Here is a 16,733-nt window from a genome sequence, read left to right as displayed (position 1 = left end):
GCCTTCAAACTGTTTTAATTGGAAAAGTTTCACATAACTTATTAATTGATGTAAAAAATATTATTTGCTTTAGCCACATAAATGATTCTGCTCAGCAGCAAACAACACATCCCAAACTACAGCATAGAGCAGCTCATCGATGTAGCAGCTCTGTAGCCTGACGTAGAAACATTTTGCTAGACAATGTCAAACATTGAGAAGTTTTAATTATTGTTATCAAACGTTAAACATGGCGTTTTGAAGAACAAGATACCTCAGAAATATACAGAACCAACCATGACAATCAACTCATTTAAAGTTAAAACTCAGTTTCACACATAACATAAATGTTCAGCTGTTGGGCTGGACTGTTTCAGGTCGCTATTAAGCTAAGTTTCTATTAGTGGCTCCACAAATCTTTCTGTTAAACATTACATTTCCAAGAAAAAACATGCCTTTATCTTGTCTTTATTCTATTCTCTCTCCTTTTCTTCCTCTTTCTTTTATCTCTCCCTGAAGGATAAGTCCTTTTTTCCGGCATTGTTTTGCTAACTTATCTTCCACCAGAGCTTTGGAGGTTTGAATGCTCTGCTCATTGCAGCTCATATTACCGTGCAGTGCGGTACCTTCCGCGGTCACTGGGGGGCCCCGAAGAGCAATTTTTTAATCTTTCTTTTTGTCCATATAAGAAAGATTTCTACATACATTATCAAATATATATTATTGTAAAAAATATGTAACTCTAAATCTAACTTTATAATGAATTTGTGTGTTTTTGTTGATATAATCACATAAAAATCATTACTAAAAAAAAAAAAAAACACTTCCACTTAGGGAAGGGATTTCCCTAAGTGGAAATCACTTGGGGCCCTAAGCAGTCGTTTAGTTTGCTTATGCCTTGGGCTGGCCCTGCATGAGACCTAAATTCTGAACATCATGGCATGGAATGCATCCCAGTTTTCCATGTCTGGCATATAACCATTCAGTTTAGCTTTTAAACTGGTCCTATTGATCCTGTGTCCAGACAGAGGGATAATCAGTAGCCCAGCATCATGACCTGTTTGTTCTGAAGATCCTGCAGCTTCCACTTCTCTTCCCAACATGGCGCCTCCTCACCCTGACTCTCATTCTGACAGGAGGAACCACAGAGCTCTGTTAGGTTAAAGCTCATCTTCTGAAGTTGGGATGTTTTTCCTCCAGCAGGATCCAGAGGAATCACCTCAAACCAGATGCTGGACTGGATTTTATTTCACTGTCATTTGTGAACGTTGGAGCCTCATTTTCAACAGTGGAGCTATAAAGGTTGAAAAAGATTTTTTGGAGAAAGTCTCATCAACATCAATATTTCCACTAAATAAGAAGCAAAAAATTGTTTGATAGAGGAAAAGCCTCTCAGACTCTGAGCTTAAAGTGAGATGCCAGAGAGCAATAAAAGTTTTTTATTAATTAGACAATTAACCGTGTTTGAAGTTTGTTGTGAATGACATACTCACAGAGGAACGAGATAATTAGTCCCAGTTTGTCATTTATTGAACATTCAGAAACTACAGCGGCTGTGATGAGGCACAGCAAAGGTAAACAAAGGTAAAACAACCAGAACAGATGGTCAACTCAAAACCACTCGCACTTTTCTATTCTCAGTCTCTCTTTGTCATTTAAGGACACCCGTTGCCGCGGCAACCGCCTGCGCTCCTCGAGCCGAGCACAGATTACTTTAAAAACATAACATTAGGTCCGTTGATATTAGGTTTTCAGGCTTGATATTTATTTTGCAATTATTAATAAGCCTCCCTGAACACAGCGGTGGTTGATTAGTTAATTTTAAACTCCTGCTTTGCTAGTTATTTTGGTAATGGAACCTAAACGCACAGAATTGCGCAACACCTTGTTGGAACAATAATTACTGAAATTATTATTTTTGTTGGGTACTTCATTTTGTTCTTTAACTAAGTTACAAACGTTTCGATAAGGAGTCAGAGGAGGACGTGCTGGTCTCAGCCTCGTGGCGGCGTTCATTTTGACACCTAATGCTGAGATCGACTCAACACCTTCCGCCATCGACGTATCGCGGAAAGTCGCATATCGCAAACACATAACTGTTTGTGCTTTAGCAAAGCACAAACAGTTCAGAACAATATGAAATTGGAAAAAAAAGCTATTTATTAACTGATTAAGTCATGTTTTAGATTGTTCTTGAAAAACTAATCAGTCACGGCTGATTAGTGGCCGGCCTCTCGGCTGCACAGTGAACCCATTGATTTGTTTTTTACCGCAGACAGCCCGCCCCCTCTTTTGCAGGTGCCGCGTACCCCGCTAAATCTTTTAGGGGTACCTGACCGTACCCGCCTACTTTCACCCCTGGATGTAACTTTAATCTTGATGCGGCAGCTAATGTAGCGCCTTCCCTGGAAATGTCTTTTTCGGACTATAAAGCCCTTTTCGCACTGCAGGGCCCGGCACGGAACGGCACGGGTTCAAAGTAGGGCTGACCATTTTTGCATTAGAACTTCCGACCCGGTTCCTTTGAACCACACTTTTCCCCCACGCTTTGAACCATGCGTACGTTTCCAGTTTTTTTTTCTAAAAATAAATAAATAAATAAATGTTTTAGGTGCGGCTTATGGACCCAATATACTCGGGCGTACTGTCCGTGGACGGTTGGGTCTTCACACTCGAGCGTACTGATTACCTGAAATTCTCTCGTGACAAATTCCTTTATTTCACACAATCTTAATGAGAACTAGCAAGTTTGATTAACTATTTGGGTGCCTAGCTCCGTTTCTTCTCCATCTGAGAAGCTTTAACTCACCTCTCAGTGCGGGACAGAGAAAGGCAGTGACATGTCGGTTCATCCGGCAGACAGTGAGCCGCAGCAGCGCAGCTTCCTACTGCGTGCAGAGGAGCAGCAGGAGGCTGCGCTGGCTTTAACTGAAATCAGGGATCCATTCAATAAGCTCTGTTTATTATGTTCCGAAAGCACAATTGTGATCGGTGTAATAATTTGTGCACCAATCGAAAATGAGCACACACCCGATCATTATTCCTTGCCGTTGTTGGGAGAAAAAAAAAAAAAAAGTCAGACCACCTTTCTGCTCCACTGCTGATGAAGAAGTTTGGGATGATGTCTTGTTTTTTGTTCTCATAATTCTGCATAATTGACCATGTCAATATTTGCTTGAATATATAAAGCCTGTTGCTGAAGTATTTTCGCTTACGTGTCTATCACGTACCCGTGGCAACTTTATGTTGACTTTTATCATGTTGATCTCAATATTGAAACAATATGAACTCATATAACCCTGGGTTATATTAGTAAAGTTATAGTTATCAACCTTATCAGCCCGGTGTCACATGAAAACCAGTTCGATGTGAAAACTGTTTCACTGTTTTTCACTGCACTGTGCGACACCGAGTACGCGTACGTGGTCATAAAAATCTATCCTTGCACAGACATGTCCGGCGGACGTCTGCTTCGAGTCCCCACAGACCTCCGCGGACTGAAGTATATTGGGGCCTTTATACAGTGAAGTGCGCTCTATAGTCCGGAAAGTACGGTACTCTTTTTGTACCGTAATAGCTGCTACAGAGCAAGCATTCAGGTAATCCTGATTCGCTCCAAGAATTGTAGAATCTCTCCTCGGCTATTTTCCTCTTTGCTGTCCATGGCCCACCACACACTTGTCGGTTTTTTTGCTAGCCCAGGTGAAAGAAACATGTTGCAGGCTATGATGCAAATCTTCTTTGACAGAAATGTCGAAATTTAATATGTATTCACATTTCTATTTGGCTCTAGTGGTCTTTATTTGATAGCAAATTGGCAGGGAGGCAGGTAATGGGGGCGGGGGGAACATGCGGTGGGGGTCACCAGGCTGGGAATCAAACCTGCGAAGGCCATGTTGAGGACTGAGTCTGCCATATGTGGGTTGTGCTTAACCCCTGCGCCACCACAGCACCCCATTCTACACATTTCTATTGCACTGGAAAACGTTAAGAATGATTGTGTCATGTTTGTCCTACAGAAACCATATTAAAACATAAAATATATTTCCCACCCCCATCTTTTTCCATTTTCAAACATTTTTGAAAATGCTCCAGAGAGCCACTAGGGCAGCGCTAAAGAGCCGCATGAGGCTCTAGGGCGGGTTGCCGACCCCTGTACTAACAGATACCAGCATGCTAACATGACAATCATAAAATGAACTCGCCATTTTGCTAGTGATTTTCAACTCCTATATAATTGGGCCAACAATTCTTCATGAGACTTTAATAAAATNTAGCCAATAACATGCTTTGAAAGCTCTTATCAGGAAATGAGAAAAACTGTATACTGAAGAAAACGGTTTGAACATCAAATCACATCATGTGACTTCCCATGTCTACAAAACATTTTACCACTGATCTGACCAGAAGCACTTCTTATGTTAACTCAGATTATTTCTATCTTTTCTGACAATGTCCATCAGAATTGTAACAATCTGCAAATCTGGGAACCTTTACATGCCAACAGTCCATTTTAAAGTCTAAAAGGTCAGAACAGTATCTGTTTTATTTTATAACTTAAACATTTTTGATGTTTTTTCACACTTTCAGATAGAGGTAAAAAAAAAAACAGCATCATCTGTTTTTAGCCCAGTGACTGTCAGTGGGGCTTGAAAAGTAAGTTAAGGCATACATGAGCAACAGCGCCCTCTGGAGTCACAATACCCAGAAAGTCCCACACTTTGGTGTAACAACTGCATGAATTATAAAATTCAAAAATACAATCATTTTTGGTCCAGTCAAAGACCACATCATAAGACCACATCAGGCTAACAGCAACATTCTTCAGTGTGGAGTTTGTGTGGTATACTGAGGGAATAAGGCTTAAAGTTATCTTTTTTCACAGAAGTTATAAAAAGTTATTCAAATTGAAAGTTTTTTTTAATGAAAACATGTCGACTGTTTCTTCAGGCATACAGGAACGTTGAATGCGTTACAGTAAATTTGCTGTTCGTTTTTAGCTTTTAACCTCTGACGCTTTGGGAACCTACATTATTTGGAAACATTAGCATTCTTTTGGGAGTCTCACAATTAATCGTCTTACTACACACAAACACTGAACTTCACAGTTAAGCATGCTGATATAAGATGCTTAAGACAACTTAAAATCTCAAAGCCATGATAATCATGTGTTTTATTTAAGTGATGGTAAAACTCCTTACTGACTGCCCTTGGCATGAAGGCAAGAAAAATATTAGAATGATGTGAATTACAAATGTTAAGAGAATATTTAATCAGCAAAAATCTGCAGTAGCACGTCAAACTTTCAAAACCAGAAGTTAGAAAATCTGCCACAAAACAGTTGGATGAGTAAAACTACACAGAATTCATTACACAGAAAATTAATGTATGATTGAAAACCTTGCAGCTTATCCAGATTATAATATGAATGCATGTTGACCCACATGAAACAACAGAATGTGATTCATTTAAAACTTGCACTGAAATAAAATAGCAAAAAGTCATGCATTACTGTATACATCATTGCACAAAACAGTTTTAATGTTAAGTAGCTCAACAGATAATTTACTGTGGAAAATGTGAAAGACTGCTGAAAAAAAATAACATTTCCATCTAAAGCTCATAAATGTATAACATAGAAACACAGCTGCTGAAATTGTGCTTTAGCTGAGTCAGTCCCAAGCAAAGAATCACGTTGTTACATTACTGCATGTGCAAGTTGTGATTTTTAGGCACCTATATCATTTCGATGGACATGCATTTCACATGTTCAGGCCACAAACAATTATAGATTAGAGAAAACATACCAAACAAATTAAATACACTATACAAAAAATATGCATCAGCTAAAAAATCATCACAAAAAAACATTGTTTAAGTTTGTTGAAGGAACAAAATGCAAACAAAAAATATATCCATCCGTCATCTATCCTCACTTATCCTTGCAGGGTCACAGGGTGGGTGGTAACTCTGTACTGATTATGAGGACACACACCTACCTAATATCAATTTACAGAAACCAATAACACTAATAATTATGTGGACTGTGGATGGAAGCAGGAGTACCTGGAGAGAACAACAAGCCTGCACAGGAGAACATGCAAAAAGACGCCAGGCTGGGATCTGATCCCAGCAACAAATCAACCTGAAAACAAACAAAAACATAAATCAAAATGAATTTAAAAAATATGACGAGTTTGAGTTTTGATTTAAGTTTGCCTTGAACTTTATTTACAAATTTCTTCTGTTTTTGCTTTTCCACCATAACTAAAAGTTTCAGAAAAGTAATAATATCAGACAAAGATAAGCAAAAATACTTTCAAAATGCATCTTTTTAAATGATTATTTAATTTACTAGGGACAAAAATCTATTCAAACTGAAATGTTAATGCCTCTAAACCCTATAACTGGTTGCAGCACCTTTGGCCACAACTTCCATCAAGGAATTTTGAAACATGAAAACTGCAGAGGAATTTTATCCAGCTCTTGGTTACAAAACTGATATAATTTAGTTTGAGCAGGAACAGTCTGTTTACATCCCGACAGATTTAGATCTGAACTACTTCAAATTTCTTCATTATTCGTTATAGGCACTGCGATTTATGAAAATTAATTAATTAATTTTTATCCATAAGCAATATTTAACACAAAACGCAATGTTTTACAATTGCAAGAAATACTGTTAAGTAATTGAATCAATAGATATAAACAGCTTATATTATGATGTTGTACAGTCACATCTTCCTTCATCTAGTCGGATCTAGATGAAGGATTCACATTGTACATTATCCACTTTTTTCAGTTCAACCTCTCTGTGTCACACTTTACAGTCACTGTATTTCAGTGGAAACATATTTAAAAGTCAAGCACTTTAAATGCTGTTGTCTGATAACTTTTGGATGGATGAGATAAAAGGCAACTCTTGATTTCAGCAATTTTGCTTGTTATCTCAAATTTCTTTGGCTCAGGGCATGCTGCATTGGTTTTAGAGATATTTCAGCCTACTTCATGCTGTCACACTGGTTCTATTTAAATAATACATGGGACAATTAATTAGACAATTAAAAAGCAGTTTTTGGTATTTCAGATAATTCTGTCTGACATTTGAATTTGTTTGATCATCTGAAACATGTGACTGAGACAAGGAAGCAAAAACAGAAGATGTCTGTAAGGGAGCAAATACTTTTCCACAGCACTGCAGCGTAATAAGTCTGGACGCAGGGCAATGTCCTGGATTTGAAGTTCATCTCTAAAATGAGGCAAAGCAGGCTTCACTGGAAAGTAGCTTTCACCCTCCTCAGCGTGTCGTGGATCCTCCGTGTCTGACGCTCGCTGGACCGTTGAAAGTTGGCATCGCTGTCAGCGGCCAGCAGGTGGATGTCCGTGGTGGCGAACCGGGCGATCCGGCGGCGCAGGTAGGCCTGAAGGTCCTGGTCTGGGCTGTACGGGTACACAACCTCCTGGAAGGCATGGACCTGACTCACAACCTTTGCGATGTTCCTGAAACCACAAGAACCAAAGAGAAGTTTAAAGAAACGCAGAAAGCAAGAAACAAGCACATAGGAGATACATTTTCTATCTGCTTTTCTTCTTCTTAATCTCATCAGATTTGACCTGATTTTTTTGGAGCGAGCTGGAAAAACCCAGAATCTATGGTAACCAGCTGTTTTTTCTCCCGACTTCATCATCTGGCTACACACGGTCACCTCTCAGCATCTGGCCACAAACCTTTTTCCAATCAACCCCTCCTCCCACAGGCGCCATCTGCAGCAACACTGGCACCCCAACAAACTACCCAGATTCAACAGCTGTGCCGTCGCCATCCCAGCCCCACTTGTTCTGACCTCAGCATCTGGTCAGCCATATTGGAGTGGAGAAGAAGGACACAGGAAAATATGTCCTTTTTGTGAGTTGGCCGACTTTGTCATAAACTGATTTGCAGAAAAAGAGGGAGGGAAGGCCAGTTCTCATGTAATGATACTAACTGTTCACATTTTGTGCCACTGCGGTGATATAAGAGGATTAGTTTTCCGACTGGATACATGTTACATAGCAACCGGACGTTGTGCAAGTTTAAGCAGAAATCTCACAGCAGGTTGGATAATTTTCCCACTTTAGTGCCATCATCTACATTTAGTGTTTCTGGACTGTATCAGCTGCTAATGCAGAGCATGAACATAAAACTTGAGCCTTATAGTTTCTACATATGTAACACAACTCACAGACAGGCGGCCATATGAAATATGTTTACTGTTGTCACACATATGTTATGTCAGGAATTTTATTCAAAATGTTAAATTTGTACGTACAGACCGACACATTTTTTGGTATATTTTTAAGATTTAGGTTTATAGCTAATGGAAACCCAAATTAAAGTTTCTCAGAACATTATAATATTCCATCCATCCATCCATCCATCCATCCATTTTCTTTACACCCTTGTCCCTCAGTGGGGTCGGAACATTATAATATTGCATAAGATAAATAAAATTGGATTTTTAATACACAAATAACAGGCAGCAGTATGGACAGTATGTGCATCCAGTACTTGGTTTGTGCTCCTTTTGCATGAATTTCTGCAACGTGGCATGGAGCCGTTCAGCCTGCGCCTCTGCTCAGGTTTTAAGGAAGCCAAAACCAGCAGATGACCTGATTCCCCAAATCATCACTGAATGGAATATTTCTATACAGGACCTCAAGCAACTTGGATTTTATTTCTTCATTATGAGGCCTAAATGAAAATAATCAACTTTAATCTGATATATCTATTGCTTGTGAAACATTTTTTGCCACAGTTTTTCCTTTCACTAAACTTTTCAATAATAGGCTTGAATACAGCACTCTCCGAACAGTATTGACCTTTTGTGACCTAGTCTTTTGAATTTTTAAATTAAAATTAAATAAACTTTTCAATGATTTCATTATCTAATCTAACTTACTGAAATATAGCTACGCATTTAATTTTATTCATAATAACAATAACTCTCCTAAGCTTTGTAAGAAGTCAACATCTCGTTTAGAGATGTTTAGAGTTTAAAATTAGGTTAGTTATGTCTGTTTTTTGCTCCTGTGTTTGGGACAGTTGTCCTGCTGATCACAAAGTTCCTCATGTTTAACTCTATAATGCTAAGTACAAATGCCGCGCTGAAATCCCGTTTAGTTGTTTTACAAACATGCTGAAGGCCATAAATCTCTACATTGTACAAAAGTCTTGCATTTTATTCAGAAGGAATTTTGCAAACCTAAATTCTGATGCAACATTGTTCTTTAGAGAGCAGAGACTTTTTCCAAACAAATTTTATTTTTTTAGTATTTTCCTAATTATATCTCAGTAAGTTAGATTAGATAATGAAATCATTGAAATGTTTATTTAACTTTAATTTAAAAATTAAAAAGACTAGGTCACAAAAGGTCAATGCTGTTCAGAGAGGGCTGTATTCAAGCCTACTATTGAAAAGTTTAGTGGAAGGAAAAACTGGTTCATAATTCCATCATGACCTTTAACATCCAACTGAAGCTTATTGAGTCTAAGATGAAGCTCTTGGGTTTTTGTGCAAGTTTCCAATTCCGGTTTTTGACATTGAGTGACCTAATCATGTGTTTTTTTCCCGTTGTTTCCATTTTTTTATTGAACCACTAAACCGGTAAACACTAAACAGCCCAATCTTGCCTGAATAGAACTGAAAAACCTTTGAGTTTCTGTGTAGATGACATTTTTCTGCATCCAAAGCGCACCTGAGTTTGGTCCACTTATAAGCCCCAGTGGTTAGTGTGAATGCACCGATCTCCAGCTGCTGTACATGCATAGCCAGGATGTGAACGGACGGCAGTGTGGGCCTCGTCCTCTTCTGCTCTGCTCCAATCAGACACAGGTCATCGCTCTTCAGAAACACCTGCAGTTTAACGTAGAACAGATTCAGGACTGACAAACAGGACAGTGTTGGATCTTTTAGAAACTGTGGTATTCTGGATGCGCTGTAAACTCTGAAACTCTCCTGCTCAAAGGGGTTTGTTCCTGTGTCTTTATTGTCTTGCAGCGACTCAGACCCTAAACTTTCTCAGATTTACACATTACCTGAACGGCTCGCAGCTCCTCCAGGATCTCATAGACTTTGGAAGCCAGGTGTTTCCAAGCCTGCCAGCAACAAGTGGATGTTACTCTTTAGAGCATCACTAATGTAAAAGTATATTATACCAAACACTTCACACAAGATATGTGCTGGTTTCTGTTATTAGGGTAAACTAAAGCTTTAACATGACATTGCAGTGATTTAAAGTACTTTGAATTAAATGCCAGAGAAGGTCTAGGAGTTAAGAGTTTTTTTATATCTGGTGAGAGCACAGTAACAACATCCTCCATAATTTGCAGCACACTTACTGTCAGCTGGCTGAAAGAAGGTTACAGTACTTTTTCTTCACTTACAAGACAGACTAATTTGTCTATTTTGAAACAAAATATGGAAATGGAAAGAAAATGAGTGAAACTCAAGACTTGTATTCAGGTATTAACAGGTTCATTTAGGTTTTATGCATATATGTATATTGTGAAAATATTAGATTGTTTTAGCAGCAAAGGGAGTAGTTTTAATGTTTCTGTCTTAAGAGCATTTTGGTCTATTGTAGAGTTAATGCTGTTATAATACCAGTTGTTGTCAGGGAACCTAATTTCTTTTAGAAAAAATATGGAAATTTGCTTCATTATTTCAGCATTGCTGTGTTTTCATTGTGAGATTTTTTAATTACTTTTCATACCTACATTTCCCCTCTCTGAGCTCACTCTGTCTACATCTTATTTGAATTCATTAATGCTAATTTCTCATTTGTGAAACTAATTAAATACCATCCAAGCTCAATCACAGCAGAAAAAAAAATGCTTAGCTCGAGGGCAGCAGGCTTATTAGACAAAGTTAGAAGTTTGTAAGAGTGAAGCCTTACTGGTAATTGCCTGACAGTCATATTCTCCAGACCTCCGAGAACCTGCATGGCTGTAGCAAAGTTCCTCATTTCATAGCAATACTTTCCAATCCATAGATACCTGGTCAGCAAGGCAGCTTGGGGCTGGAAAAAAGCAAGGGGGGTTGGGAAAAAAAAAAAAAAAAAAAAAAAACAAATTTGGAAAATAAATCCACGTTTTGTCACATTACCACTGTAAACACCAGTGTAGTTTAGGAGGATTTCATGCCATGGAATATGACACACAGTTTTTCAAAAATAACTAATGAAAACTGTGGTGTAAATTTATATTCTCTGTAGCTACAGAAGCAAAACCACAACTCTCAAATCCTCTCAGACACTCATGCATTATCTGGAGTTACTGCAGCCATTAACTTTATGCTCTCACTGTATTTTTCTCTTCATGGTAGACACACTTGGCCCTGGATGTCTGGAGGGGGCCATCAGCTGAACTATTGCTGCCAATAATTTCCTTTTCTCTTTCTCACTGAGCCAGGTTCTGCTGGAGGTTTCTTTTGCATGCTCCGAGTAAAGGATTGCTGCAAGTCAGTGTCTTGATGCATCGGCTGGGTTTCCTCAGACAGAAATCATCCGAATGACGGATCGATGCATTGTCTTATAACTAGGATCAAATTGGAAATGACAATTAGATTGAATTAACTATATTTCTGTTTATTAATTGATGTGGGACAACATTTGTTATGAATCGACACTTGAACATGTTTGGATTTAAACTTTTTCATTGTTGTAATGCTTAAGTATTGTTCTCCCTGACTGGGTGGTTTAGGTGGATAACCATGTCTGTAAAGGTTTGCAAGCAGTTTTACACTCTTTCCCTTTTGGATGATGGAAAGTGTTCAAAGGATGGGATGTTGCTCTGCAACCTAACTTTATCCTTGACCCATGCCTTGGTCCTCCACAGTTGATAGGACTGTTGCCTTGCAGCAAGAAGGTCTTTCTGCATGGAGCTTACATGTTCTCCATGAACATGCGTGGGTTTCCTCCCACAGTCCAGAATCAGAGCTGTTATTTGGTCTCTCTACGTTTCCTCAGGTGGCTGTTTGTCCTCTGTGTTTGTGTGTTGCCATGTCATGGTTTGGCAACCCGTCCAGGGTGTTGCCGCCTCAATGACCGCTGAAGGACAACAATGAATGGAAGATGGCTGAATGGATTTATTTCCCTTCTACTTCATTTTTATACACAACTTTGTGTTTGTCTGTTACATAAAATCTAACAAAAATAAACAGGATTTTGATGCTAATGTGTCAAATGTGGGAAAAGATCAAGAGGAACTCTTCTTTTTGTGAGTCACTATAGAAGGAGAAATGCAAAAACAATATATGTTGAAATCGTAATATTAAATCTCATCTTGAATACGTTTCTGTCAAATCAAATAAATGGATATTAGCAGATATGCACCTTGAAACTCTTCAGACTAACTTGGCTTCAGTGGAACCAGCTGAACTGTCGGGGTAATTTAGGAGGATGTCAGCATGTAAAGTATAGTTCTTGTCAGAAGATGTTGAACAGTATCAGTGACTTGTCAGCCTGTGAAGTGATTTCCTTCAGAAATCTTCCAGGTTTGAGATTTCTCTCTTTGCTCCTGACACCAGAAACGACACTGAAACCACCACACACTTCTAACACACTTCCCTGTTACTTTCATCGGTTACAGCTCCTCTCACCTTTGCAGAGTCACATATGACTATCTCTGCAGAGATCCAGTTAGTGACACTCTCAGCGTATGTGAGCAGCTGCTGGAGGAAGCTGTCTGACAGGCTCCCCTCTAGTACAAGCCCACTGCTGCCCTCTGCTGGCGGAATATGCTGTGACACGTTCCTGGGTGGCAAAACAGATGAATATATCAGAAACTACCTCTGACACCAGAGTCAAAAGAGTAGGATGGCGTATAATATGTTCAACTTCTGAAACTCAGAACATTTCCAGAAGTTGAAAATGTTTGTCTTTGGAAGCACAGACATGTCAAAGTTTTTTTCTAGAATATTTCTGAGACTTTTCTTGCAAATTTTAAACTTTTCAGCTCAGAAACTGATTTTTTTTTCTTGAATGTTTCAGAGATTAATCTAACAATTTCAAACATTAAAAAAAAATAAACTTTTGAAGCTCAGAAAATGTCCTTGTTTTTTTCTAGCCATTTTCTGAGATTAATCCCAACATTGATGAGTTTTTTGGTAGAATTTTTTTCCGTTTTTCTATCTACAATGGCCAAAGGAAATGTTCAACCAGCAAAAGAGTTTGCTAGAGATAATCCTAAAGATAACTACTAGAGGCTCATATGAAAAAAATAAATAAAAGGACTTTAAAATACAGCTTTTTGTTTTTCCCACTCACTTGTTTGGGCTGCAGAGTTTGTCTCTGACTCCTTGTGTTCTGGACTTCAGGAAATTAACTGGATGACATCCTTGGAAAACTTCCTGCAATGAAAGACAATTCCAACTCGAAGCTTAATCTGGTTGATACAAATCAACACCTTTCAGTGTTGTTATAGAAATATCTCCCTCTAGCGTTTGAAATGGATAACAACAACGTCTTGTGAGGAACCTGTATGGAGGCTGACCAAACCTGCTGCAGGAGCGTCAGCTGCTGGGCTATGTGCAGCGCGCTGAGCTCCTTTTGGCTGAACGGGAGTCGCTCCTCACTCTGCAGGCACACGTTGGACAAATCGTGCATCAGGGAGTCGTAGCAAGGAGCAGGCAGGGCTGCAGCAATCGAGAAGGTCTTCTCTTTAGACATGGAAGCAGAGGGCTCCACAACTCGTGAGATCCTCCACTGTAAAGTTCACAGTAGATGTGTGTTACATAAACCCCCGATTCTATTAGTTTACACACCAGTGGAAGGCCATCATGAGCAAAAAGAAGAACCGTTGTTCCCAAAGCTGCAGAAATCTTCACTAAGCTTCTCCAGATAAGAGCATCACAGATTCGCTCTGCTTCAGATACGGATTTAAAAAGAAAATCTACTGATTTATGTGCTTAAAGAGATGGGTCATAACAGAAATACAGCTGGTTCAGAAAGAATAGCTTGCTGACAGATGTACACAGAGCTCCATCTTCTTACAATACTTTTTTCTCCCCAAGTTTTTTTCCATATCGCAAAGCAATTAACAGATTTTTTTCAACCTCTTGATAAAGCAACAGTAAAAAAATATTAGAGTATTCAAAAATACTCTAGTTAAATAAACAGTTTAGCTTTCCTGTAAATCTGATTTAATACTTAGTTGTATCCTCACTGTTTATGAGAGCAGCTTCTCATCTGTCAGGTTTCTGGCAGCAGATATTTTACTTACATAGTGCTTTAAGTACTTCACGATAAAAAATAAACACAAATAAAATAAACACAGATAAAATACATACGTGTACAAAATGACGCTAGTAAACTAAGCCTTAAAAACAGCAACGTTAGATCAGCCTGTAAGTATTTTATTGGATTAAAATCCGAGGATTGTGTTGGACACTCCATAACATTTAGCTTGGTGTGTTTCAAAAACAATTTCTCTCCTGCTTACGCAATACGAACTCTTCAATTATAGTTTAAAAGTGATTTATGATAAATGACATGATAAATAGACTTCATACACCGTAGTAGGAGCAAATATCTGAGTCTTTACCATTTGGACTAATCTTTTCAGTTTCTTTTTACATTTTTCTGCTTTCAGTTCATATTTTTTCTGCATTTCTTTTTGTGTCTTAAATCAACTTTTTAATCAAATATCAACCAATTCACCAGCCGAATCAGACGTTCAGAGGGAAGTAACCAGGGCAACATGTTTGACATTTTTTACAGAATGGATGACTTCACTGATTAAACTCCAAACTGCTATTTTTTGAAGATGCCCCATTTTATCTTTCATCATTTAATCACACACAATCAACAGTATGCATGTTCAGATAACTTAGTATACAGTTTTTCTATGTCTCCAGTGCAGATTACAGGAAATAATTTGCTATTTAAAGTACGGTTCATCCAAGCCAGTGAAGGATCTGTGCTGTAATTCAAGTTAAAATCAAAATTAAGGAACAAAGCAGCAAAAAGCCAAACTCAGACCTTCTTGCTAAGATCCTCAGAAGATGAATGCAAACACACAGAGTCCTCTTCTTCATTCAGGCTGATCAAACTTCCTGTAACCTGACTCAGCGTGGCGGAGTTTGGATGGTTGTAGAGGACGGAGAGAACAGCCTCACCTTGACTGTCAACTGGAATCACCTGTGGAAAGTTAAAGTGTAAAAACTTTAAAAAATCTCTAAAGTACTGAACGTCAGCCAGGGGCAGTTCTTATATAAATCGCACTTTTTATGTTTCTCTATTTTAATAAAAGGTGTTTGTACTGGTAAAAAAAAAAAACACCCGCTATTTTTAAGCGTTTACAACTACAAACAGGTTTTATAATTCTTAAATAATCTCTAGGTCATGCCTCAGGCTTCTTGCCCTGAGTAAAAAGAAATCATACTGAGAACAAAGTAAAAGGCCATGAAGTAAAAGGATATTTAACATGATTTATCTACACTGACTTGTAATAATAGTTTCTATTTGTGTGTATTTTGCTGTAATTCAGCCATATTTCCTTCCAAACCTCACACTGGGTCAACATGTGAGGCATCCAGATCCCCTTTGAATGCAAAAAGTATATTTTCTTTACAGTTTATATTAATTAGATTGGATTTAGATGAGTATTGTTCAAGTAATAACACACATCTGGTTCACATTTGTTAAAAGACAATCAGTGTTACATGTGTAAGACATTAACTCTCAGGAAAAAGTAATTACTTTAGATTGCAGGAAAGGGTTAGCGGGTGTGTGTGTGTGTGTGTGTGTGTACCTCTGTATTTAGAAATGTTTCTAAAGTCTCCACAAGACTCGACTTTGGCGTGAAGTCCACTGATTTGCAGTCTGTCACCCAGATCTGCAGAAGGTCCAGGCTGCGATGGAAGATCCTTTCACTGTCCCCTGACATCTCTGGCCCCTCCCTGGTTAAAACAACATGTCAAAAAGCTGCTTTTTTCTCTTGGCAACAGTTACTGGATGTTTGGTACCTTGAAGCACTGATGAACTTATCCATGATGAACTGCAGCAGTTCTTCAGGAGAGCAAAAGAAACGATATGTGTACAGGAACTGTTGGATGTAGCCCTCTGCAGCAGCATTTCTGTACAGAAAAGTTCAGAAAGGAGAAGTTTGAATCTTGGTGGGAAGTGTGATTACAGTAAGTCATGTTGTTCTTAAAACTGGTGGAGAGAAATGTTGTTTCTCTCCATGTTTCTATCCTTGAGTTTCCACTTAGAGGCAAAGAGAGAGAGAAACTAATTTTCTGTGTTAGAAAATGCTTTTGTGTGTCTCAAAACTGTTAGAAAACATCTTGTTCCTCTCAGATTAGCTGAAAGCTTTCATTTCACACCACCAGCTTTTCAGTCCTTATCTGCACACATAACTTCAAATCAGGCCTGATTCTCCTTGTGCAGCAGTCAAGCCAGAAGCGCTCTGTTTTTTGTTTTTTTGGTTTTACATTAGACAGAAACTCGAAACAAAACTCAAAGAAAAGAAACACGGAGTACTACTCAAATAATACTCAATACTTTTAATAATAAATAATACTTTTATCTGGTCAAGTACGACATTATTCTGGATAATTGCTGAAAATGCATCAGGGAGTCCTTAAAACATCTCTCTGTCCCTCCCTTCAAAATATAAAATAGGAACTGTAATGTTTAAATAAATGTAGATAGTCTGGTCAGGGCTGATTATGAAGAATAAGATGCATCAGATTTAGGCTGTTGGGTAAAAAAGA

General features: G+C 38.4%; 1 protein-coding gene across 2 annotated transcripts in view; it reads right to left on the bottom strand.

Moving 5' to 3' along the window:
• Window positions 1-7,045: 7,045 nt before the first annotated feature.
• The window catches only part of kndc1 (kinase non-catalytic C-lobe domain containing 1), a 45,617-nt gene continuing 35,929 nt past the window's right edge, over window positions 7,046-16,733 (bottom strand). For both annotated transcript variants that reach the window (XM_015057805.1, XM_015057806.1), the window contains exons 22-31: window positions 15,984-16,094; window positions 15,770-15,917; window positions 14,998-15,156; window positions 13,516-13,722; window positions 13,285-13,367; window positions 12,618-12,771; window positions 10,915-11,037; window positions 10,055-10,114; window positions 9,715-9,872; window positions 7,046-7,479 (exon numbers count right to left, since the gene is read on the bottom strand). In XM_015057805.1, coding sequence (XP_014913291.1) covers window positions 7,251-7,479; window positions 9,715-9,872; window positions 10,055-10,114; window positions 10,915-11,037; window positions 12,618-12,771; window positions 13,285-13,367; window positions 13,516-13,722; window positions 14,998-15,156; window positions 15,770-15,917; window positions 15,984-16,094 — 1,432 coding nt within the window. In that variant the 3' untranslated portion in view covers window positions 7,046-7,250. The remainder of the gene's footprint in view (window positions 7,480-9,714; window positions 9,873-10,054; window positions 10,115-10,914; window positions 11,038-12,617; window positions 12,772-13,284; window positions 13,368-13,515; window positions 13,723-14,997; window positions 15,157-15,769; window positions 15,918-15,983; window positions 16,095-16,733) is intronic.

This window comes from Poecilia latipinna, unplaced genomic scaffold (assembly GCF_001443285.1).
Source record: "Poecilia latipinna isolate Pla-1442-1.1 unplaced genomic scaffold, P_latipinna-1.0 Scaffold1493, whole genome shotgun sequence".
Lineage (NCBI taxonomy): Eukaryota > Metazoa > Chordata > Actinopteri > Cyprinodontiformes > Poeciliidae > Poecilia > Poecilia latipinna.
Note: the sequence above shows the minus strand (reverse complement) of the source record. Positions and strands in the feature narration are given on the sequence as shown.